Raw genomic sequence first — 27,296 nt, 5'->3', positions numbered from 1 at the left:
AGATAGACAAGATCAAAAGGCAGAGGGCTATGTACCAGATGAAGGAACAAGATAAAACCCCAGAAAAACAACTAAATGAAGTGGAGATAGGCAACCTTCCAGAAAAAGAATTCAGAATAATGATAGTGAAGATGATCCAGGACCTCGGAAAAAGAATGGAGGCAAAGATCGAGAAGATGCAAGAAATGTTCAACAAAGATCTAGGAGAATTAAAGAACAAACAAACAGAGATGAACAATACAATAATTGAAATGAAAAACACACTAGAAGGAATCAATACCAGAATAACTGAGGCAGAAGAACAGATAAGTGACCTGGAAGACAGAATGGTGGAATTCACTGCTGTGGAACAGAATAAAGAAAAAAGAATGAAAAGAAATGAAGACAGCCTAAGAGACCCCTGGGACAACATTAAATGCAACAACATTCGCATTATAGGGGTCTCAGAAGGAGAAGAGAGAGAGAAAGGACCATAGAAAATATTGGAAGGATTATAATCGAAAACTTCCCTAACATAGGAAAGGAAATAGCCACCCAAGTCCAGGAAGCGCAGAGTCCCAGGCAGGATAAACCCAAGGAGATACATAGTAATCAAATTGGCAAAAGTTAAAGACAAAGAAAAATTATTGAAAGCAGCAAGGGAAAAACGACTCCCCCAGGAGTTCTAGCTATAAAAGAGGAAATTGGGGCTTCCTTGGTGGCTCAGTGGTTGAGAGTCCGCCTGCTGATGTGGGAGACGTGGGTTCGTGTCCCGGTCTGGGGTTGGAGGTTCCTTAAAAAACTAAAAATAGAATTACATATGACCCAGAAATCCCACTACTGGGCATATACCCAGAGAAAACCATAATTCAAAAAGACACATGCACCCCAATGTTCATTGCAGCACTATTTACAATAGTCAGGTCATGGAAGCAACCTAAATGCCCATCGACAGACAAATGGATAAAAAAGATGTGGTACATATATACAATGGAATATTACCCGGCCATAAAAAGGAACGAAATTGGGTCATTTGTAGAGACATGGATGGATCTAGGGACTGTCATACAGAGTGACGTAAGTCAGAAAGAGAAAAACAAATATCACATATTAACGCATATATGTGAAACCTAGAAAAATGGTACAGATGAATCGGTTTGCAGGGCAAAAATTGAGACACAGATGTAGAGAACAAACATATGGACACCAAGGGGGGAAGCGGCAGGGGGTGGTGGTGGTGGTGTGCTGAATTGGGCGACTGGTTGACATGTATACACTAATGTGTATAAAATGGATGACTAATAAGGACCTGCTGTATAAAAAAATAAAATTAAATTAAAAAATTAAAAAAAATTAACTAACTTCTAACTTGAATGATCATCTATATTCTAGAAATACAATGTGAATGTCAAAAAAAAAAAAGAAACAGGTATCATTACTCATTTCATGGATAAGAAAAACAACGCTCAGAGAGGTTAGGTAATCTGCTGCGATACTGTGATTTATATATATATTTATACTTAAGAAAGATATATTTAGTCTTCATTCTTACTTCTGGCACAGAGTTCCTAAAACCCTTGGAATTTCCTAAGTAATAAGAGTGATAAAGGTTTCGTGATATTCATAACAAACCTCTTTCAACTAACGCCTGAGGTTTATGTTAATGAAGTGATTTTTGGAAAGCACCTAAGGATGGAGAACCAAACATATGATTGGAGGGCGGGAAATTTCAGTCCCACCTCCCTGACTTCCAGGGAGGGGAGAGGGGCTGGAGGTTGAACTGATCACCAATGGTCAATGATTTAATCAACCATGCCAATGTGAAGAAAACCCAAAAAGGACAGGGTTCAGAGAGCTTCTGTGTTGGTATACATGTGGAGATTTGGGGAGAGTGGCATGCTCAGACAGGGCATGGAAGCTATGCACCCCTTCCCATATACCTTGCCCTATGCAGCTCTTTTATCTGGCTGTTCCTCAATTATATCCTTTTATAATAAATCGGTAATCTAGTAAGTAAAATGTTTCTCTGAGTTCTGTGAGTCACTTTAGCAAATTAGTTGAACCAAAGAAGGTGTTTGGAATCTCTAATCTATAGCCAGTGGGTCCAAAGCACAGGTGACAACCTGGATTTGCCACTGCCATCTGAAGTAGGTGTTGGGGGTAGGGAACAGCAGGGCAGCCTTGTAGGACTGAACCCTTAACCTGTGGGATCTGATGCTATCTCCAGGTAGATACTGTCAGAATTGAGTTACATCGTAGGGAACCCACCTGGTAACAGAGAGTTGTTTGGTGGTGTAAACAAACAAACAAACAACCCCCCCCCCACACACATGTTAGACATGGCTAATGTGGCACAGCTAGTAGTGGTATCAGGAAGCATTTTAACTCAAGAGCTCAGGCTCTTAAGCACTGTCTGAAATGTATTAATGCTTCCAGAATTACTGTATTTGTCCTCAAATCAGTAGCCCATCCAAAGTATAGAAGACAAGCCACGGTAGACAAATATGATACATATGATTCATTTTTACATAGTAAAAAATAGCTCAGAGGCAGGTAAGTTGGAGAAAGTGTAGAGAGAAAGCCCAAACCAGATTCTACATAAATACAAAGTAACTATTGACAAAAAACATTAATAAAGGGCTCCATAAGTTAGAATGTATGTTTGGGAAGCTAATTTACAAGGCACAGACTATTTAAGAGGATTTGTTTTGGCCTTGATAAATAAGGCTGGCTTCGATTAGGTACACGATCTATAATTACGTTGACAAATACAATGGAAGAAAATATGCCTATGACATATCAGAATTAAACACTGGGTAAAAAGGGGAGAAAACCTCAAACTTTAAAGGAACAGAGAGGAGGGACTGTTTACAGATGGCTCCTAAAGAGGAATAGACCTCTGTGTGCCTCCCTGGAACCCAGGAAATGTTTCTACTTAGGGTGAGCCTTCCACACCAGGGATCTGGAGAAAACAGAAAGTGCACAGAGAAAGTACCTGGAATAATAGCTACAAATCTCACTTAAGTTAAAAATTACAACCCCTTACTTCCTGCTTAACTTTATTAAATATTGATTATAGTTACTATTTATTATAAGTTCCTATAAATTTCTAGGTAGCATGGTATACAGGAGGAAAAGGAGGCAGGGAGAAGCATTTTACCACTGACACTGATTAGAATTGTAGGTGCAAAATGATAAAAAGCAAATGGACTTTTAGGTGGTTTTCTAACTGCTTTTAAATTCCTTACAGACCATGCACCCCCTTACAAGCCTGCACTACTGCCCCCAATTTGGCATGCCGCTGCTAGGTAGAATACTAGCTATTAATATACCTGATCTCATTATCACTCCCTTTTTACAGGTGAGACCAAGTCTCAGAGATATTAAGTAACTTAGCCAGGGTCACACAAATTGTAAACACCAGAGCCCGGATAGGAACCCAGGTCCATATGACTCCAAAGCATTTCTCTGGCTGTGCTGGATTACCGCAAATGTCACCCTTATTCCCACCTGTATTAAAAAGAGATCTCACTGCTGCCATCACTTCAGAGAACTGTTTGTCAGTCTGATATAAAGTTAAGCTTATATCTACCCTATGACCCAGCAATTCCATTCCTTAGGTATTTACTTAAGGGAAATGAAAACATTTGTCCATCTAAAGACTGGTATAAGAATATCCATAGATGCTTTAATTTTTAAAGCCCCACACTGGAAATAACCCAAATGATCATCAACAGGAGAATGAATCCACAGAAGTAGTGTATTCATAGTGTAACCCTACTCAGAAATAAAAAGGAACTACCCATAGATACACGCAAGCACGAGGATGAACTCAGAAAACGTTATGACAAGCAAAAGAAGCCAAACACAAAAATATGTGTACTATATAATTCCATTTACAGAAAGTATATGAACGGGCAAAACTAATCTATGGAGACAGAAGCCAAAATGTGGTTGCTCTGAGGTAGGAGTGTTGACTGGAAAGGGCACCATGGGAACTTCCAGGGTGATGGAAGTATTCTCTATCTTGTCGTGGGTGGTAGTTACTCAAGTGCCAAAACTCATCTAACTTAACACTTGAGACCTATGCACTTTATTTTTATGTATATCATACCTCAATAAAGAGAGGGAAGAAACAAGGGAGTAATAATGATAGTGGTAGTGGTAGCTGATATATAATAAGCGCTATCTCACCATCTACCAGGAACAATGTTGTGCCCTTCATTTATGCTTTGAGTTAAACTTTACAACTACCTTGTGATGGAAACACCACTACTATTCTCATTTTTCAGATGAGGAAAAGGTTAACACCCCATACTGTATAAACAGCATAGTAAGAATGTGAATTCATGTCTGACAGATTCCAGAGCTTGGCTCTTAACCATGGTGTCATATTGCCTTTTTAATTAATTAATTAATTAATTTTGAAATATTATTTTACAATCTACTTTAAAATTTTTATTTATTTATTTATTTTTATTTTTGGCTGCATTGTTGGGTCTTCGTTGCTGCGCGGGCTTTCTCTAGTTGTGGCGAGCAGGGGCTATTCTTCGTTGCGGTGCGTGGGCTTCTCATTGTGGTGGCTTCTATTTTGCAGAGCATGGGCTCTAGGCGTGCAGGCTTCAGTAGTTGTGGCACATGGGCTCTAGAGCACAGGCTAAGTAGTTGTGGCGCATGTGGGATCTTCCCAGACAAGGGCTCAAACCCGTGTCCCCTGCATTGGCAGGCGGATCCTTAACCACTGCGCCACCAGGGAAGCTCCATTTTGGCTTTGTAAATTTCGGGGTATTTCCCTCAAAACTTAAACGCCTGCTATGTGCCTGCCAGTACTGTACTGGATCAGAGAGATACAACTGAGTCAGACAGACACATCTCCTGTCCTCTGGAGGAGCTGATGAGGTTTTGTTTTCTCCTCCTCTTCTCCAAACTTATAACATTAGCCTTTCCCCATGTTATTATGATCTCATAAGCATCACTTCAAATGGTTATAGAATATTCCTCCAAAGGTTAAACTATATTCATCTCTACCTTAGTGTTGTACACTTAGATCAGTTCCAATTTTGGTGAGTTGATGTATTTTATTTTATTATTTATTTATTTATTTATTGGCTGTGCCATGCAGTATGTGGGATCTTAGTTTCTTGACCAGAGATCGAACCCGTGCCCCTTGCATTGGAAGTGCAGATTCTTAACCACTGGACCGCCAGGGAAGTCCCGAGTTGATGTATTTTAAAAGTCCAGTGGGGGCTTCCCTGGTGGCGCAGTGGTTGAGAGTCCGCCTGCCGATGCAGGGGACACAGGTTCGTGCCCCGGTCCGGGAAGATCCCACATGCCGCGGGCCCATGAGCTGTGGCCGCTGAGCCTGCGCGTCCGGAGCCTGTGCTCCGCAACGGGAGAGGCCACAACAGTGAGAGGTCTGCGTACTGCAAAAGAAAAAAAAAAAAAAAAAAAAAGTCCAGTGGGAAAAGAACATTTACAGGTGACTGGGCAACCCAGACTAGGCAGAAAGTCATGATTTTTTGCATTTGACTGGAAATATATACAATCTGTGTTGTAACGTTAGGTATAGCCAATGCTACTCAGGAGCTCTGCTGAGCAGTCACGGTGTGGAGAAGTATATTAAAATAAGAAACATTATTAATTAATACAATTTAGGAGACAACAATCTATCAAAATGTAGGACCTACAGGGAAAAAAATAATAAAAGTCATTCTTGATAGGGGAAAAAGTTGGGACACATTGCATTAAGGGAATAAGAAAAGAGAAGCAAAGAGCTAGGAAGTCTGCCAACCAATGTGTATCCTGGCATAACCCAAAGGACTGGAGATCCTTTTGTCCAGATTTATTCTTTTACAAGAGGAAGCTGGGTCACACATATGAGGCATATGAGGCAGAATTGTAACAGCAATTCTTTTACAAGAGGAAGCTGGGTCACACATATGAGGCAGAATTGTAAAGTGAAAGAACGGTCTGGGTTCAGCTCTAGCTTGGCCTCTTTCTAGGTATATGGGCAGTCACTTAAGATTCCCAGAGCCTCAGATATTTCACTGGGAAATGGAGATGATGATAATGTCATCCTGACAAGATCACTGTGGAGATCAAATGATGTAATATATGCAAGGTGCCTAGCACACTTTGGTAAATGCTGGCTCCCATTCGTGGAACTCATCTTCAGGTATCTTCTCTTGCCAACCTCTGTGTATTCTTCCAGATCCTACTCTCAAAGACCCCTCCACATGGCCAGAATACTCACAAAGGGTATACATCTTGAACAACTGGACTCCTTCCTATTTACTAACTTTTTCTAAAGGGTTATTTCTGCAGCTTTTAAATTGTTACCCTAAGCATTGACCAAACGGACAACTCATTTATTCCACACCCATTAGGTATAAGGCACTGGGAGAAAAGGGAATAGACAGTAGAATAAACAAAGACAGGTCCATGTCTATGGTGACATGAGACTAAGGTCTACCATAAAAGAAGAAGGAGAGAGGTACCAAAAAAACCAAGAAGACAGGAGCATCAGGCTTTAAGAGCAAGCTTAAACGACCTTTGAGGACATAGTCTAGCTTGGCGATAACTGTGGCCCAGTTTGCATGGATACATGTAAGGGCCCTCTCTTAACTGCAACCCAAACCACATACATGTTTAACATACCCACTGACTTCAGACCTAAACGTTTGTATAATGAAGTTCCACTGAAAAGATCAATGCCAAAGAGCATGAGAGTTAGAGATGTTCAGTGGACCCTCCACAGGAAATGTCAACTCGGAAAGAGAGGAAACAGATGGCCATGTGCTTCTCTATAACTCCTTGACAGTGTGAATATGAGTCTGAGCAGGGAAGATTTAGATGAAAATCCAGCAAACATTAATTAAGCATCTACTAAATGCCAGGGTAAGTGCTAAGCTGTTGCGTATATCAATTCATTTAAACTTCACAATACACGTGTTTATTAGCATGTATTGAGATTACATAGTTGTAATATGACAGAATGGAGTGAGTCCTGAAGGCAAATAAAACTCGAGAATTCTTCACTTGCTCTCCATTCACTTAATGATTTGATAGTTATCTTAAAGGCAGAATGATCAGAATACCCAGACATCTCCATAACATCCTTTTGTTGCTTCTTTAACTTAGTTCAATGGTTTCTCAAATTTTAGTGTGCCTTAGAATTACTAAATGGAGCAATAAGAGTAAAAAGAATAACTAAAACTTAGCTTACTATGTGTCAGGCCCTGTCCTAATTGCTTCACATAATTACCCTTCAAAATCCATTAAACTGTCCATAAAGGACAGTTAATGTGTTTTCATGTTCACAAGCTGTGTTTCCTTGAGCAAGTTCTTTAACCTCTCTGTGCTTCAGGTTTTATATCTCTAAAAAAGGAGATAATATACATAACCTCATAGGGTTGTTGTGGGAACCAATTCAATAGTCGTAAAGCACTGTGATAGCTGAGTAGCAAAACTGGAAATCAAATCCAAGTATGTTCTTTCCCTTGCACCATGATAATTCAAGACTTATAGTATAGCCTGATGTGAACTATGATTACTGGGGAAGGAAAAATCCTCCTAGAAGTCATGAAAAGGAATGATTTAAAATATATTTCAACTTCTATATGTTCTAGCTAAAAATCTAAGTTTAAATATAGTGGGGCAAGTCAACAACCATAACTCATGTCAGAAAGTTTTTCCTTATGCTGACCTATATCTGCGGTCTATCCCTGCAAATTCTCTTTATTCATTCAATCTTTTTATTTGATTGACTGATCTTATTTTTATTTTTTATATGTTAGGCACTCTTATACACGCAAAGGCTACAGTGCTAAATAAGATAGAGAACTCTAGTGGTGGGGGAGAGAAAAAAAATAAGCACAGGAATCAATAAAATGAGTTCAGATAGTGATAAACCCTATGTAGAAAATAAAACATGGTGATAGGTTATACTTTAGATACAGTGGTCAGGGAAAGCCTCTCTGATATAGCTATGTTTGAGGAGAAATTTGAATGCTGAGAAGGAAAAGCATGCCAGGCACAGGAAAGAAAAAGTACAAAGGTAGGAACGGGCTTGGTATGCTGTAGATACAGAATGAAGGCCAGTGTGGCTAGAACATAGTGATAAAAGGGACTGAGTAAGGCAAGATAAGCTCAGGGAGGTGACTAGAGGCAATATTCTAAGGGTGTCATATAGGCCATAGCAAGAAGCTTCATGAGGCCAGGAACTGTGTTGTCTTATTTTCTGCTATATCCATCTCCCAGAGTCTAGAACATTTCTGGCATATTGTAGGCACTCAATATACGCTTGAACGTATGACTGAATTAATGAAAGACTCCCAGGTTCTGCCCTCTGGTGCTTCACAGCATAAGTTTACTCCATCATCTCAAGCAGAGGTTGGCACTTTTTCTGTAAAGAGCCAGACAGTAAATATTTTGGGCTTTGCAGGCCATATGGTCTCTGTTATAACTACTCAATTCTGCTGTTGAATTACTAAGGCAGCCATAGACAATACATAAATGAATGAGTGTGGCTGTGTTCCAATAAAATTTTATTTATAAAAATAAGATGCTATAGATTCAACCCAATCCCTATCAAAATCCCATCTGCCTTCTCTGAAGAAATTCACAAGCTGAACATAAACCTCATATGTAAATACAAGGGACCCAAAATAGCCAAAACAATCTTGAAAAAGAAAACAAAGTTAGAAAACTCACTTCCCAATTTCAAAAATTACTACAAAGCTACAGTAATCAAAACAATGTGGTACTGACATAAAGGACAGAAATTTAGATCAATGGGATAGAGTAACAAGTTCACAAATAAACCCTTACATTTATGTAAGGTTAACTGATTTCTGACAAGAGTGCCAAGACAATTCAATGAAAGAAAGAATAGTCTTTTCAACAAATGGTGCTGTAATAACAATATGCACATGCAAAAGAATGAAGCTGGGCCTCTACATGACACCATATATAAAAATTAACCCAAAATGGATCAAAGATGTACACATAAGATCTAAAACTATAAAACTTTTAGAAGAAAACACAGGTGTAAATTTTTGTGACCTTGTATTAGGCAATGGTTTCTTAAATATGACACCAAAAGCATAAGTGACAAAAGAAAAAAAATAATTTGAACTTCATGAAAATTAAAAATTTGTGTGTCAAAAGCACTCTCAAGAAACTGAAAAAAACCCACAGAATGAGAGAGAAAATTTCAAATCACATATCTGATAAGTGTTTATTATCTAGAACATACAAAGAACTCTTATGACTCAATGATAAAATGATAAATAACAATTTAAAAATGGGCAAAGGATCTGAATAGACATTCCTCCAGAGAAGAAGATATACAAATGGCCAATAAGCACATGAAAAGAAGCTCAACATCATTAGTCATTAGGGAAATGCAAATCAAGACCACAATGAAATACCACATTACACCCACTAGGATGACTATAATAAAAAAAGACAGATAATAAGTATTGGTAAGGGTATGGAGAAACTGGAACCCTTGTATGTTTCTGGTGGGAATGTAAAATGGTGGTGCCACTTTGAAAAACAGTTTGGCAAAAAAGAAAAAAAAAAAAAGAAAAACAGTTTGGCAGTTCCTCAAAAAATTAAACCTAGAGTTGCCATATGACACAGCAATTCCACTCTTAGGTATATAACTAAGAGAACTGACAACATATGTCCATACAAAATTTTTTACACAAATTGTTCATAGCAGCAGTATTCATAATAGCCAAAAAGTGGAAACAAGCAAAATGTCCACTAACTGATGAGTGGATAAACAAAATGTGGTATAGCTATAGAATGGAATGGTATTTGGCCATAAAAAGGAATGAAGTATGATTCATGCTACAACATAGATAAATCTTGAAATTATCATATTAAGTGAAGGAAGTCAGATACAAAAAGCTACATATTGTATGATTCCATTTATATGAAGTGTCCAGAATAGGAAAATCCATAGAGACAGAAAATAGATTAGTGGTTGCCAGGAGTGGAGCCAGGGGTAGGGGATGGGGAGTAACTGCTAAAAGGGTTTCAATTTTGGGGTGATGAAAATGTCAGGAGTTAGGTAATGGTGATAGTTGTACAACTTCGTGAATATACTAAAACAAAACAAAAAACAAAAAAATGCTGAATTGTACACTTACATAAAATAAAAATGAACTTAAGAAACTAAGTCAACAAACAGGTGGCAAGCTGGATTTGGCCTGCAAGTCATAATTTGCTGACCCCTGATCTAAAGGATAGTTCTTGAAATCTCTCACAAAGTCAGATCTCTGCTCCATCTGTTTCTTACAGGCTATTTGATGAACTTGTTATCTAATTTACTTCTCTCAACTGATATTGTAATAAAACTCTGACAAGTCTTTGTTAGAATCAGGTTACATTATGAAACTGCCCTGGTCTACCATACTAATTATATTAAAAAAGAAAACCAATCTAGTTTGATATGACTTGTTTCTAGTGAATTTATGCTCAAATTATACAAGAAACAAAAAAGCCATCAAGCCAGTTGTGAAGGTGGGACATATAATGTTTTCAACTTGTTTAAGGACAATATTAAGAAAACTAATAAGGCAAGAGAATAAACCCACCAAGCCAAGAACTATTTGTTAAGCCCTTTAAAAAAGTAGACACATGGTTGAGGTGGAAAGAATGTGAACTCTAAAGCCAGACAGGCCTGAAATAAATCTTTTTTCTTTTCTTTTCTTTTTTTTTTTTTTTTTGCAGTACGCGGACTTCTCACTGTTGTGGCCTCTCCCGCTGCGGAACACAGGCTCCGGACGCGCAGGCTCAGCGGCCATGGCTCACGGGCCCAGCCGCTCCGCGGCATGTGGGATCCTCCCAGACCGGGGCACGAACCCGTGTCCCCTGCATCGGCAGGCGGACTCTCAACTATTGCGCCACCAGGGAAGTCCCCCCTGAAATAAATCTTATTAATCTTATCTTTACCACTTATGTGACCTTGCAAGTGCTGTTTTACTCTCCTTATTTGTAAAGTGAGGTTACTTTCCTCTCCCTCTCTCTACCTCTCAGTGTTAATGCCTAACACTATGCCAAGAAATCCACAAGTGGAAGAAACAGAATGGATCAAAGTGAGATTAGAACTTTAAGGTGGACTTTGAAAACCCTAGGGATGTTGAAAGCAAGTACCACCTGCCTCCGAAGTGAGGACTGCAGGCCACAAACTGAAATCCCAGGATATTTGGCTCTTGTCTGGTTATGGCAATAAAACTCACTGAGACAAGATGAGCTAGCACATATAACTAAAGGGGGATGTGAAATGCTCAGCAAAGGTGTCCAAGGAACACAGAGAAGTGGTTTGGTCTATATACCAGAACACCTTAGAATTACCCTAATCAACATTAAACTTAAATCTTCTAATCTCAACCTCCCTTCAGGCTCTCTTACTCAGTTGCTGCCACCACAACACTTCTTTATATTTTCTTAATGAACATTTTTAACTCTCTATTTTGAAACAATTTCAAACATATAAAAAGGTACAAGAATAGTACAAAAACACCCATATATACCTTTCCCCTATTTCATTAACTGCTAACATTTCTTTTTCTCCCCCCTCTCTTCTTTCTCTCTCTCTCTCTCTCTCTCTCTCTCTACACACACACACACACACACACACACTTTTTTCTTGAACCATTTGAGAATAAGTTACAGACCTCAAGACCCTTTACATACTTAAATTTCAGTGTCAGGAAATTTGACACTGACACAATTATTATTCAATATACAGTCTATATTCACATTTCACCACTGTCCCAATATTACCCCTTTGATTTTGCTGATCTAGGATCCAATCCAGGATCACACACTGCATTTAGCTGCCATTTTCTTTTTAGTCTCCTTTAATCTGGAACAGTTCCTCAGTCCTTTTTGGCATAGAGTTGCTTGTAGTAATCTCTCATGATTTTTTTTATTTCTGCAGTGTCAGTTGTTACTTCTCCTTTTTCATTTCTAATTCTATTGATTTGAGTCTTCTCCCTTTTTTTCTTGATGAGTCTGGCTAGTGGTTTATCTATTTTGTTTATCTTCTCAAAGAACCAGCTTTTAGTTTTATTGATCTTTGCTATTAGTCCTTTGTTTTTTACGACATTGACATTTCTCAAGAATATGTCAGCTGTTCTGGAGAAATGTCTCTCAGTTTGGATTTGTCGGATTATTTCCTCGTGATTAGTTTTAGATAATGCATTTTGACAGAAATACCACCTAGGTGATTTTGTGTCCTCCTCAGTGCACACTGTCAGGTGTCACCTGAGGTTAAGGTGGTATCTACCAGGTTTCTCCACTCTAATGTTACTATTTTCCCCTTTGCTATCTGTGAGGAAATACTTCTACATTGTGCAAACATCCTGTCCACCATCAAGTTTTCACCCAATGGTTCAATCATTCATTGATTATTCTTGCCTGAATCAATTACTGGTATGATGTGGTGTGACAGTTATAAAATGGTGATTTTTTCCAACTTTATCATTTCTTCATTTAGTGGCCAGCAATCTACTAGAATGAAGCGCTTTTCTCTCTCCCCACCCCTTCTTTCTCTCCCTCTCTCTTACCAGTGCAAAATCAGGTCTTTTGTAATTCAGGGGCTTTTAATTCATTATTGTCATTATTCATCCTGATGCTCAAATTGTCATGGGTTTGGCCAGTAGCATGCCTTTCAAGCTGGCTTCTGTGTCCTTATGATATGTTCCTGTCATTTTTCTTTCTTTACTTTCTGTTGATCTTCGGCCACAAGACGTTGTAGGCTCATCTCGTACACTCGCTGTCCCAGACCTGAATCAGTTATTCCTCCAAGGACCCCTGGTTCTTTCTAGTGGGGAATGGTATTTAGAAACCAGTAACTCATGGCTATTGAGGTATCATTGCTTCTGGACCCTTTCAGAAGACAGAGCTGGAAATAATATATAAATTTATATTAGATATATGTATTTTTAAACCATGAATTCAGGAATCCCCTGGCGGTCCACTGGTTAGGACTCAGAGCTTTCATTGCTGGGACCCATGTTCAATCCCTGGTCGGGGAACTAAGATCCCACAAGCCACGTGGCACGGCCAAAACAAACAAACAACCATGAATTCACAGAGATACTGCTAATTCCAACCCAATGGTTCAGAGTTCTTCTGTTGCCTATTCCATATTTGAATTTCCCTTCTCCCATAGTGAGAAGGGAACATCATTGGTATATTATATCAATATTATAAATATATTTATTATATATTAACTGATAAATTTATCCCAACAACACTGATATATTTACTCATTTGCTCAATCCTACAACACACACAAAATACTGATAGTTACAGAATTGCTATAGGAATACCTCTACAAATGACAAGTTTACTAACTAGAGTTCAATCAAGATTTCTTTAGCTTGTCTTTAAAATATATACAAAGAATATTTATAGGCAAAGTACTGTGTCGAAAATTACTTGAGTTAGTTGGCAGCCCTTTCCCCATCTCTGCTGACTTAATTTTACTTTTTGAATGTGTAAAACCTCAAAGTGGTTATAAAATTAAAAACTCTACAAAAAGGTCCAGAAGGGTTATTCCCTTTTCTCTACCTCTCCACTTTATGCTTTCTGTCCCCTAGAGGTGACCAACTTCATTAGTTTCTGCTTATCCATTCTATGCTTGTGTTTGTAAAAATATGCAGGTACATATAAAAATTCTTACTCTCCCTCCTTTGTTACACCAAACTTGGCAAAATTATATTAAAACAGCCCTTAAATATATGAAAAAGATATTCTATTTCACTCATAAGAGAAATGTAATTTAAAACTCTACTGAGATACCATTTTTCATCTTTTAGAATGGTAAAAAAATTCAAAAGCTTAACCCCCTAGTCTGTCGGTGAGCTGTGGAGAAACAGGCACTCTCAGGCATTGCTACCAGGAAGGCAAAATGGTGCAACTCCCACGGAGGGAAATTTGGCAATATCTAACAAAACCACATATATACATTTACTCTTTGGCCAGCACTCCCACTTCTAGGTTTTTACGCTGAAGATATATCTCTAGCAATACTAAAATACATATGTACAAGGTTATTCATTATGACGTTGTAATTACAAACTATTAGAAATAACTCTAAGAGCCCATACATGGGAGATTCACTGATTAATCTTGTTTTATTAACACACGAGACTACTATGCAGCTGTGAAAAAGAACTCTGTGGAGAATTCCCTGGCGGTCCAGTGGTTAGGACTCAGCGCTTTCACTGCTGTGGGCCTGGTTTCTATCCCTGGTCAGGGAACTAAGATCCCACAAGCTGTGCAGTGAGGCCAAAAAAAAAAAAGAAAAAAAAGATCTCTATGAACTGATGAGTGATTTTCAAGATATATTAGTTAAGTGAAAAAAGAGAATATGTATCATTCCTCAATGATTCTTATCCTCAACAAGTCCTCTAAGTCCAGTCAGTCACTCTGTTCTCTCCTTACATGCTACCTCATGTCTTTACTTCCTTCTCATCCACCTAAAAATCCATGATTCATTACTACAGTCATTCTCTTGCAACCTTCATCTGACAAAATCCGAACCCCACATGATCTTTTAGCTTTCCTGTATCTTCAACTTTCCCTTTCTCTACTGATTCTTTCCCCTTGGGATTAAACACGCTCAAGTTTCTCTAATCTAAAAAGTCCTCCCTTGATGCCAAATCCACATCTAGCTGTGGCCTTCCAGTTCTCTTCCCCTTCATAGCCATACTGAAAGAGTAGTCTATATTGGGTATTTTTACTTCCTCACTTCCCAATAATTCCTCAACCCACTTCTAACTATACCACAAAAATGGCCCTTGCCAAGGTGACCATGATGGCTTCCTTGCTCTAAATCAAAGGGACACTTCTCAGTCCTTATCTTACTTGGTCCCCAGCGGTATTTGATAGTGCTGACCACTTCGTCTTCAATGAAACTTTCTTCTTCTGGGTTCTGTGGCATCACCCTGTTTTCCTTCCTACTCCTCTAGTTGCTCTTTCTTGATACCCTTTGCAAACTCTTTGTCCACCTGGCCCTTATACTGTTGTTGCTTATGGCTCTATCCTAGGCTTTCTTCCTACTATACACACTCCTCGAAGGCAATCACAACTCACTTTCGTTGTTCCAATGTATATGCTGCTCACTGCTCCCAAATCAACATCTCCGGTGTGTACCTCATTCCTAAGCTCAGACCCAAGTATTCCAACTACCTGCCTAGAAAGCACTAGACAACACGTGGGCCTATGGCTCCAGAACATCCATAACCAAGCTTATCATCTTTTCCTTCAAACTTATTCCTTCTCCAGTGCTCCCTAACTCTGTGAATGATACTACCATTTACCCTGCCAAATAGAAACTTAACTTTCATCCTTGACTCCTCTCTTTTCCTAACTTTCCACATTCAGTCACTAAGAATTCTGTTAATTCTACCTCTTAAATGTCTTTCAAATTCACTGACTTCTCTCCATCCAAATTACCATTACCTAGGTTCAAGTAACCAATCACCTCTTCCGGAATCACTGACACCATCTCTTAAGTGGTCTAGCTGTCCACATTTTAAACTTCTGCAATCTTCATTTTGAAGCCAATTTTAATTAAAAAAACAAAAACAAAAACCTTAACTGTGATCATATTTCTCACATGGTAAAGACCACCTGATAGCTCTCCACTGCCCTTAAGATAAAATCAACAGTCTTCAACACAGCTTACAACATCCTTCATTATGAACATCCCAACCTCATCAACCTCACTTATCATCCTTCTTCCACTTGTATCCTGGGACCATCTGTTCTCTTGAACCAATTACCCTCTACTCTCTCTTGCATCACTCATATGCTATTCCCCCAGCCTAGGATTTTTTTCTCTCCCTATCTCCCCCAAATCTACCTAGCTCCTCCCATCCATCTTTCAGGTATCAGCCTAGACTACATTTCTCTTAGGAAGTCAAGTTGAGATCTCTCTGGCATATTATGTTTCACTCATCTGTGAAATTTCTCAGAATAATGATGGACATGTGAGGGAGAAGAGGTTGGGGCTGGGGAGAGAACAAATGTTTGTTGAACACTATGTTTAAGATTGAAGAAGTGTGATGAGAGTATAAATTGGTACAAACTCCATGAAAGACAATTTTGTTAATATTTATTAAAATCACAGATGGATATACTCTCTGACTACTAATTCCATTTGTAGGTATTTATTCTAAAAATATACACCCACATATGCCAAGGAATGTTGCAAGGAATAACACTGTATGTACAAAAGACTGTAAGTAATCGACATATCCATCAACAGGGAAAATTTAAATAAATTATGGTACACTCATACAACACAATACTCTGAAGCCATGAAAGAATTAGATATTAGAAACATATTGGGCTTCCCTGAAGGCACAGTGGTTAAGGATCCGCCTGCCAATGCAGGGGACACGGGTTTGAGCCCTGGTCCGGGAAGATCCCACATGCCACGGAGCAACTAAGCCCGTGCGCCACAACTACTAAGCCTGCGCTCTAGAGCCCGTGTGCCACAACTACTGAAGCCCACGCACCTAGAGCCCGTGCTCCGCAACAAGAGAAGCCACTGCAATGAGAAGCCCGCGCACCGCAACGGGAGTAGCCCCCATTCGCTGCAACTAGAGAAAGCCAGCGTGCAGCAAGGAAGACCTGACGCAGGAAAGAAAGAAGGAAAGAAAGAAAGGAAAGAAAAGAAAGAAAGAGAGGAAGGAAGGACGAAAGAAACATCTTTATGTACTGATGTGGTAAAATCATGAAAGTATATTTTTAAATTCAAAAGTAAGGTACAAAGCAGTAAATATGTTAGGCTAACATTTGTGAGAAAAGGTGAGAATTTTTACATAAAATTTTGCATAAAAATGCATAAAATTTCTCTGGAAGGATACTGAAATTGAATATGTTAGTTGATTCCAGGAAAGTGAATTTGGTGGCTGGGAAAAAGAGTGGAAAATAGACAATCTTTTTAAACTTTTAAGCTAATTTTAATACAGAAAATTTTAAAAGCCAATCACACCAACAGGCTTTTAGTGAGCCTCTACTAAATGTTCAGTACTATATTCTAGGAGTTCTCTTTAAGTTTCATTTTGCATTTTTCAAAACTATACAAAGTAGTAAATTAGGAAATCCAGGGAAAAAGTTCCCCCAGATAATATAGAGGAAAACATTATAATCAATAACCACAAAAAGGCAGGAGTTTTTACTGTTGATTTTACCTCTTTTATCCCATCCCCCAACCCTTATTATATCAACTCATCTTAATGCCAAAAGTCAACTCTTGTTAACCGAAATGGGGTCCATATGTGACAACGCGTGGGAAATAAAACAAGGGAAGAAAATGACCGTAAAGCATTTTAAAAAGCTGGACGCCATCAAATCAGCATCTCAGGAAACTTTAAAAAGCTTTCTATAAATAACGACAACAATAACCGTAGCTAATATTTGAGTACCATGAATTTTACAATACTGAGCTCCGTGCTAAGTACCTTACATACATAAAATAACTTATTTATTCCTCCTCTTAAAACTAAGACACAAACAGGATGTGTACATTATTTTACAGATGAGAAAATAGATCCTAGAAGTTAAAGGGCTTATCCATGGTGATATGGCTTATAATGGCACTTTTATTACTATAGTGGGGGGGTGAGGGTGTCAAAAAAAGGTATCTCCTCCAACCTCCAACTAGGAAAGAGGGAAATGAGATAGCCTTTTGAGATCAGGATTGTAAGAAATCAGTATCGTTGAATTTTCCTCCTCCTTGGCTTCCATAATACCATGTTTTGCCACCTCTATGCTATTCTTTCTGTCTCCTCTGGGTAGAGGAAGAGAAGAAACAGATAATCTCTAAATGCTGAAACACCTCGGTTCTTGGTCTTTGGCCTTCTCTCTCCTCCTACTTTTTTCCCCAGTGATATTATCCAGTCATCCAGTTTCATGGCTCTATAGACCACTGGTTCACAAATTTTTAGTCTCAAGACCGCTTTACACTTTTAAAAATTACTGAGGAGCCCAAAGAATTTTTTAATATAGGTTATCAGTATCTGCCATATTAGAAATAAAAACTGAAATATTAACTTCATTTAAAATTAACATTATTAATTATAACTTTAATTTAATGAAAATAAAATTAATTTCATTTAAACAAATAATAAAAAGATAAGCTAACACATTTCAAATAAAAACTAACTATATTTTCCAAGACAAAAGAATTTAATGAGAAGAATGGCATTGCTTTACATTTTTGCAAAACTCTTTTGTCTAGCTTAATGGAAGATGACTGGGTTCTCATATCTACTTTTGTATTCAGTTTGTTGCAAGATGTTATTTTGGTTGAAGTACATGAAGAAAATCCACCCTCATAAAGATAAGTATTATAGTTGGACTAGGGAGCAGTATTTTAACGGCCTTTTCAGATTATTGTAGGTATCCTTCTTTGATACTACACCAAAACTGGACAAGTAACGGTTTCTTAATGTTACAATGTGGAATCTGAAACCACATGAATGAGCTGTTGGTATCCTGCTACATTAAAATACATTGGTTGCGGACTTCCCTGGTGGTGCAGTGGTTAAGAATCCGCCTGCCAATGCAGGGGACATGGGTTTCAGCCCTGGTCCAGGAAGATTCCCACATGCCGTGGAGCGACTAAGCCTGTGCACCACAACTACTGAGCCTGCGCTCTACAGCCCGTGAGCCACAACTACCGAGCAAATGTGCCACAACTACTGAAGCCCGCGCGCCTTGAGCCTGTGCTCTGCAACAAGAGAAGCCACTGCAGTGAGAAGCCTGAGCACCACAACGTGCAGCAACGAGGACCCAACGCAGCCAAAAATTAAAAAAAACAAAACAAAAACAAACATTAGTTGATTTTACATTAGGCCTGGGTCTTTTACAGATGTATGACTTTGTTTTCAAAACAGTGACTTATGGGGCTTCCCTGGTTGCACAGTGGTTAAGAAGCCACCTGCCAATGCAGGGGACATGGGTTCGAGCCCTGGTCCGGGAAGATCCCACGTGCTGTGGAGCAACTAAGCCTGTGTGCAACAACTACTGAGCCAGCGTGCCACAACTACTGAAGCCTATGCATCTAGAGCCTGTGCTCCACAACAAGAGAAGCCACTGCAATGAGAAGCCCACGCACCACAGCGAAGAGTAGCCCCCGCTGGATGCAACTAAAGAAAACCCGCGTGTAGCAACGAAGACCTAATGCGGCCAAAAATAAATAAATAAATTTATTTAAAAAAAAACAGGACTCACTGAATTTGAACAACAAAATAAAGTTGACATTTGTTAATATCACTACAGATCTCATCAAAAAGACTTTTAAGAAGTACTGAGAGGCTATCAAGCTCATGGTGGCAGATACAAGTTTTCCTATATTCTTTTTTTTTTTTCCTTTGCTTTAAAGCTCAAATTTTATCCTTGGCAACAAATACTGTCAGTTGTTCTTCTTGAAGTGATAGTTTACTTCATTCATTTCAGAGAAAATGTCTGCCAAATACCCATAATTGAATAACCAGTTTTCATCTGCTAGCCATTCTTTCAGATGGTGTTCCATGAAAAAAATGTCCAGTTGAGCTTGCAACTCAAAACAATTGAACAACTGCTTTTCCTCAAGAAAACCACCAGAGTTCAGTACGCAGCAGCAGTACTTTATGGATTCTTCCCACCTCATAATAAAGAATACTGAAGAGATCTGTATTTAAGGGTTGAAATTTTAAATTAATAAGTTTTATTGTATTATTTTATTGATGTAAAAATCAAGGACATTTTAAGTAAGACTGGCTTTTTTTTGGGGGGGGTCACTGCAAATGCATGGGGTAAATAATTCAATGACTTTGATGCTACTTGCCTTGATTCACGCTAAAATGACAGTAGTTTTACCACTTTTTTTCGCAAATTTTTAAATGAATTAGTTGTTTTTTTTTTTTAGTTTTGTTTTGCAAATAATGTCTTAGTATTACTATGAAAGTAGTTTTGACCTCATGAATTCCCTTGAAGAGGTCATGGGGATCCCCAGGGGTCTGCAGACCACACTTTGAGAACTGCTACTACAGACTATTACAATGACTTTCCAGTTTTTATCCCAGTCTATGCTTCTTTTTTTGCCAAACCCACTGGACCCTGTAACAATGATAGAAATGTTTTCGCACTTATCAAAGGTCAAGCCCTCTGCTTCAACTCTAAATCCTATCCCCTCCAACCTTCCCTAAGACGTGGTTCCTTCAGTTATTCTGTCCTAATCCTTTATCAGCAACCACCTTCTCTCTCATCAACATACAAACAACCTCTAGTATTTCTTCCCGTTGTTTTTTTTTTTTTTTTTTTTTTTGCGGTATGCGGGCCTCTCACGGGCCCAGCCGCCGTGGCATATGGGATCTTCCCGGACTGGGGCACGAACGCGTGTCCCCTGCATCGGCAGGCAAACTCTCAACCACTGCGCCACCAGGGAAGCCCTCTTCCCATTCTTACAAATCCCTCCTTTGATCCCAAAGGCCCCTCCAGCTACTGCCCCATTTCTCTGCTTCCTTTTGTAAACGAGGTCTTTCAAGAACTGTCTACACAACTCAATAAAGCTGGAAAACAAAAACAAAACCAAAATAAAGTGATTCTGAAGGATGGCAGCGAGGGGAATAAAAAAAGCTGTCCTTCTTCTTCCAATCTCCTGAAATGATTCCTCATTGGTTAAAGCCAACAAGAAGATAGATGACAAGAGAGACTATTGATACATCTGTGCAAGTCAGCTGCCCAGGTAGTTAGCTGAAGAAAGAAAGGTGAGAAGTAGATGTAGAAAAGCAAGAGAAGATATCTTTTACAGTTTTGTTAGGGGAATCACTGACCAAAACCACCCACCCTGGCCAGGGGCAATAGTAACCAGCTGCATGAGTTATCTTACAGCAGGAGATCCTGGTAAAGAACATGGAACAAGCTACCACCAACCGGAAGAATTCAGAAGTCAAAAGGAGAGAGGAGACGCCAGTCCATATGTCCTACCAACCTCCCAGAATCCTTCACACTGGAACCCATCTTGCCTGAGTGATGCTCACACCACCAGGAAGGACCCTGAGTCAGAATGATTGGCCAGAGACAACCTGGAAACTAACCCAACACCATAAAACCTGAGACTGTGAGCCACGTGGCAGAGCAGTTCTCCTGGGTTCCCTTACCCTACTGCTCTCCACCCAGGCACCCCTTCCCAATACAAAGTCTCTTGCTTTGTCAGCATGTGTGTCTCCTTGGACAATTCATTCCTGAGTGTTAGATAAGACCCCAATCTTGGGCCCTGGAAAGGGGTCCCCCTTCCTGCAACAGTTTACCCTTTTTACTGCTTACATCCTATCTTTCCTTTCATCTAGGGGAAAAGTTTGTAATAACTGACTAAATAAATTTTCATCACCCTCTTTAAAAAAGTTTTTATTTTTTTCTTACACCGTGTGGCTTGTGAGATCTTAGTTTCCCAACCAGGGATCAAACCCAGGCCCATGCAGTGAAAGCGCCGAGTCTTAAACACTGGACTGCCAGGGAATTCTCTAAAAAATTTTTTTAAAATAGAGAGTTGTCTACTTGCTGTCGTACTCCTTCACCTCCAATTCACTTCTCAACCCCTCCAATTTAGTATCTATTCTCACCACTCCAATAAAACTGCTCTAGTCAAGACCACAGTCACTGTTTTGTCCTCACTTATTCAACCTCTCAGAAGCATTGAGTAGAACTGACCACTCTTTTCTTGAAATACTCTCCTTACACTCTCCTGGTTTTGTTTCCATTCTACTTCACTGACTCTCTTTCGTGGTTAACTTTTTTTATCTCCTTAGCTTGTAATCAATTTCTGAAAGCTGGAGTACCTCCAGAGCTAGGTCTTGGACCCTGTTCTCTAAGGCTCCATGGATCGCTGAAGTCTCCGGATTTCTCCCTATAGTCCAGAGCTCTCCCCTGATTAGGACCATCAACTGCCCACCTGACATCTCCACAAAGCTATCCAACAGGCTTTCAAACTTTACAGGTCCAACCCCGATTCTCTCACAAACCTATTTTTCTCCCAGTCTTCTTTCCATCTGCTCTCACTTCTCTAAGCCTCACAGGTGGCAAAGCTGGGATTTAAACTAGGTCTCTGTTGGGTCTTTGTTGCTGCACACGGGCTTTCTCTAGTTGTGGCGAGTGGGGGTTACTCTTCATACTGGTGCGCGGGCTTCTCAATGCAATGGCTTCTCTTATCGCGGAGCGTGGGCTCTACGTGCATGGGCTCAGTAGTTGTGGCTCATGGGCTCTAAAACACAGGCTCAGTAGTTGTGGCACATGGGCTTAGATGCTCCACGGCATGTGGGATCTTCCTAGACCAGGGCTCGAACCTGGGTCCTGTGCATTGGCAGGCGGATTCTTAACCACTGCACCACCAGGGAAGTCCAAACTAGGTCTTTGTTTTAACACCTAAACCTGTGGGCATTCCTTCATACTGTGCACTGTTACCGTAGGTCCCGGCTAAGGTGGCCTTCAGCCAAGTGCAAATTCAGACAGTGCATCCACCTTAACATATTTTTGTATTTGAGTGCCAAATCTTTGGAAATAATAGCTAGAATCCTGTTTTGTGTTCACAGAGGTTTCCAAGTCTGTTGTGGACAAAGTTATAAAACCAGGAAGAGATAGTAGAGACAATATGGGTTGGGTGGAGGCACAGCTAAAAGGAGAAGACCAGCCTTCAACTGTCCACTCAGCATCCACCAGAGCAGCGTTTCTCAACCTCGGCGTTATTGGCATTGGGCACTGCATAATTCTTTGTTGCACATTCTTTGTTGTACTATGACTGTAGAATGTTTAGCAGCATCCCTATACTCTATTCATTATATGCCAGTAGTGCCCTTTCAGTTTTCATAGCCAAAACTGTTTGGACATTGCCAAATGTCCCCTTGGAGGTAAAACCTTCCATGCCCCACCTCCAACTGCACTAAAGGGATGTACTTTATGTTTCAAGGAAATATGGAAAGAAATTCAAAAAAATAGAGTAAAGGATAAATAATACAATATATTTACAAAATCATGTTTTCAAAGACTTTTTAGAGGTATGGGGAAACAATAATGACATAAAAGTATAAAAGGGTTTAGCAAACTGTGTAAATGGTATGAGCTCCACTCTGCAGAAAAAAATTACATAAGCATGAAAAAAACTGGAAGACATAATAATAATTGTTATTTACTGAACTAGCTATATGATCCAGGCATTGTATTAAGCACTTCAAAAATCATCTCATTTAATCATCACAACAATTCTCAGTTATTGATCCATTTTACAGATCAGGAAACTAAGGGTAACTTGAACAAGGCTATATAGCTGTAGAGAAGATAGGTCTTGAAACTAAATTTATTCAGCTCTAATGCCCATCTCTTAACTAGCATTCTGCTTCATAATACATGAAAGTAATATACCAAACATTAACAATGTTTATCTCTGGATGGTAGAATTAAAAGTGATTTTGTTTTCTTCTCTATATTTTTCTGTCGATTCCATATTTTCTACTATGATAGTTACTACTTATATAATCAGAAAAAAAATTTTAAGTGAAAGTTGTGAATACCACTTGGTAACATGGAGAAGAGGATTATTATAAAAAAGATACAAAATTCAATGTAAAGTATGATTACAATTATGTAAAAATATGCAAAAGATAAAAGGAAGTATATACATAGTAATTATACTAGGGAGGGGGGAATAACAAGTAATTTTTACTTATCTTTTCCATATTACTATTAATGTAGTTATATTTTATAACGGATAAAAGTTTATAATGAAAAGAAAGCAATAACAATCATCTATAATTTCATTAACTCGAGATAACACTGTTAGTAGGCAATGAATTTCTTTCTAGTCTTTTTCTAAGATCAACACAATTACTTACAAACATTAACGTGAAGGAACCAAAGAGAATTCTTATTCAACCTGCAGATGACACTTAGTTGGAAAGGACAGCTAAAAGTTGGATTCAAAACACAGTTCTGAGGAAGGAAAGGGAATGGAGCTAACATTGGGGAGTGTTTCTGTGTCAGACAGAACTAAAAAGCTGAACATCTGGACAGTAGGCCTGACTCCCCCTGGATTGGACAGGACAACATTGGACAAGGTGCTTGGTTTTTCTAAACCTTTTTTTAAATACCTATTTCCTATATACCACCCACAGCATTTCTTTGAAGCTAAAATGCAAGTGTGTGTGTGTGTGAAAACACTTTGTAAACTCTAAATTCCTATACAAAGGTAAGAATCTTTACTGTCCAAGCCAATAGTAAAAACAGTGGTATGAAATTCAATAGTCTTTTTCCAAGCACAAAGGAAATAATATGACAATAAAACAATTTCTGTGTGACCATGTCAATCACTAATCTTGATTCAGATTTATGTGCCTAATAAAACCGCTGTAAAGGAGAAGTAACCTTCAGGTATGACCTGCAGAGAAAAACTGTTTATGCCTTGAATAGTGCAAAGAGGATTCTCTGCAGGCAGAGAATGGAGAGCCAGTCATCTGCATCTAGGGTGCAAATTGGATCTCTTACCTGCAGCTCTGCTTCCAGGCCCAGCCGTCTGATAAAGGGGTCAGTGACATGGTAGCGCCGCTCAAAGCTCAGGGCACCCCGCTCCTGGGGAACAGAAACAAACTCATAGATTCATTGATTCGATTTAACATGATTTACTATGTTCCTATTACATATGCAGCATTGTGCTGGGCCCCACAGGAGCTAGAAAAGAGAACAAGAAATTGGCCTGCAGGAGCTTACAGTATACTTGGGCAGGGATTAGAGAATAATATCGATAGAAGAGAGGATATAATTAAGCACTAAGTTGTAATTGTTGGGTTACCAAAAAAAAAAAGAAATTGAAACAACAAATAGGGAATGTTTCCATACTTAGGTTAGAGAAGGTGGGCATCATCTTTAGGACACATATTGTGGGGTATATATAAAGGAGAAAAATAACTTGCATGGTCCCTCCAATTCTATGATTCTGTGCCTCTAGGAACTGGTCCTTGCCCTTGGGGCCACCCAGTCTAATGAAATCACACACAAAACCCCCCACAAATGGACAAAGCTGCAAAAGGATTCAGGGATGCAGGGGAAAATATACAAAACACAGACTAACGTGCACGAGGTACATGGCTCATGTAAAGGCATAAGTGTCACCAATCCTTCTGGATGGTGACCACAGCTTATGCTGCATGCCACTTAATTTTTAAAAGATTTTTGGCGCTTAACCTTTACAAAGAACTTTCTCAGGTTCTTTCGGATTTCATTCTCAAGATCAGCCTGCAGGCAGACAGACATTATTATCATTTAACAACAGAAAACTGAGGCACAGAAAGGCAAAGTGACTAAAGTCTTATAGGTAGTTAATTAGGGCAGTGGTGAGATTAAGCCCCTGAGCCCAGCCTGGGCTTCTTACTTCAAAAGCACATCTTGTCTTGGTTGAATCTCCTCCATTGAACCCCCGTGCTCCTTTACTGAGGGCTTCCCTGACAAAGCCTGGGCTACCTCACTAAATGAGCTTGACTGCCCAGTCATCTATTCATCTCACAGTATTGGAGTGTCTTCCAGGTACAAACTGCAGAGAAAAGGTGCAGGCTTTGGTATAGGAGACCCTCAAAGAAGAGAAGAAAGAGTCTAAGCTAAACTGGGATTAAGACTCCCCCAGGTTCTGTTATATGTACAGCTGAGCAGCCAGAGCAACGTGAAGAAGCTCTATTTACTTCTGCTGCACCCCCCGCCTCCTCCACAGATGTGCACATACATGCTCCCCTCCTCCACCAGACTCCATCAATCTCAGCAGCCCAGGTACAAGTGCTTGGATAGCAGAGTCTCCATGATTCCATGTTCTTGGATAAAAGAAGACCAGAGTCAAGAGACCTTGGTTCTAGTCCTGTGTCTGCCATTAATTAGTTAATGGCAAGTCACAGACTCTAGTCCTCAGTTTATTCAGCTATAACATGAATCTGTGGGGAAAAAGGACCTCATGCTCTGGTTCATAGGTCTGGGTTGCTTACCTTTATCTGCCTACAGATGAGGTCTCTAGTTATGTTGACTTTTGCCATCTTCTCTTAATGGATTCAACAGAAGGAAGCTATAGAAGGATCTTCAGGACCCTTGAGCATTCCAGCCAAGCCCAGGTCCACAAGACACACATTTAATTACCTGGGGGAAAAAAATCATCAAACCTTGGAGGATGGAGTAAGGTGGCTTCAGGGCCCTGATTCCACCCCTAAAATAGCCCACCAGCCCACCCAGTAAACTGGCTATTGCCTGTGATTTATGACATGGTGTGCTGGTCCTGCTCCATAGTGTTGAAGAACCTCTGGAGGGTGAAGGGGGTTGGGGGGTGGAGAGACAAGGATTCACAGCCACAGGAAGTACTGGAACAAACACTAAAGGAGTCAGTCATGTGTGCTTCTCTAGAAAATGGGTGTGTGTGTGTGGATATGAGTATGAAGGAAGACGGAAGCACATCCCAAAGTAAGAACAAGGCATACAGCAAGAAAGATGTCAAGTTTCACTTGCTTAGTATGCATCTGTGGCAACCAGTCTGAAACTTTTAATTATGCTTCAAAATCCTTGACCTTCAGCCTGGCTCTCCCCAAAGCCAAATCAGTATCACAAACAGAACATTCAACCCTCTAACAGAGTCACAGAATCAAAGAGCGGACAGGAAATGTAATGGTGACCATGTCCAACATAAAGAAATCCTTCTTCAATACCCTGATATGTAGGCTTTCAGACTCAGAACTTCTTAAGCAAACTATTCCTTTATTATACAACTCTGTTAGAAAGACCTAGTCATCTCATTTCTGATAATTTGCCATAAGAAAGCACAAAATATGAGAAATAAAAAAGTTCCATACTGAAACATATTCATCACCGAGTTTGTAAAAGCAAAAAAAATAAAACCACCCAAGTTTGCAATGATAGAGGAGTGGCTAAATAATGTATAGCCATATGATATTATGTAGCATTAGAAATGCTACTTATGAAGGAAAAATGCTTACATCACGTCAAATGTTTATATTTTGCTTTTGCAGTAAACACTATTATCACAGCTATGTTTAAAAAAGGAAATATAAAAAATAACAATTGCCATCTTTGGATAATAAATAGTATGACTGATTTTTTTCCTTCTACTTTTTGATGTTTTCAAATTTTTTCTATAAAAGCACATTAATTTTATTTTACAATCAGAAAAAAACCCACTAGAGAAAAAAATAAACCACTGTTTTTGGGGGTTTTTTTTGAACATCTTTATTGGAGTATAATTGCTTTACGATGGTGTGTTA

General features: G+C 39.2%; 1 protein-coding gene across 2 annotated transcripts in view; it reads right to left on the bottom strand.

Annotated features, from left to right (window-relative positions):
- Window positions 1-27,296, bottom strand: part of WDTC1 (WD and tetratricopeptide repeats 1) — a 68,656-nt gene that overhangs the window by 23,519 nt on the left and 17,841 nt on the right. For both annotated transcript variants that reach the window (XM_024766757.1, XM_024766756.1), the window contains exons 2-3: window positions 26,016-26,163; window positions 24,535-24,618 (exon numbers count right to left, since the gene is read on the bottom strand). In XM_024766757.1, the coding sequence (XP_024622525.1) occupies window positions 24,535-24,618; window positions 26,016-26,063 (132 nt within the window). In that variant the 5' untranslated portion in view covers window positions 26,064-26,163. The remainder of the gene's footprint in view (window positions 1-24,534; window positions 24,619-26,015; window positions 26,164-27,296) is intronic.

Source organism: Neophocaena asiaeorientalis, unplaced genomic scaffold (assembly GCF_003031525.2).
Source record: "Neophocaena asiaeorientalis asiaeorientalis breed wild unplaced genomic scaffold, Neophocaena_asiaeorientalis_V1.1 scaffold79, whole genome shotgun sequence".
NCBI classification, from domain to species: domain Eukaryota; kingdom Metazoa; phylum Chordata; class Mammalia; order Artiodactyla; family Phocoenidae; genus Neophocaena; species Neophocaena asiaeorientalis.
This window is presented reverse-complemented; position numbering and strand designations above follow the sequence as displayed.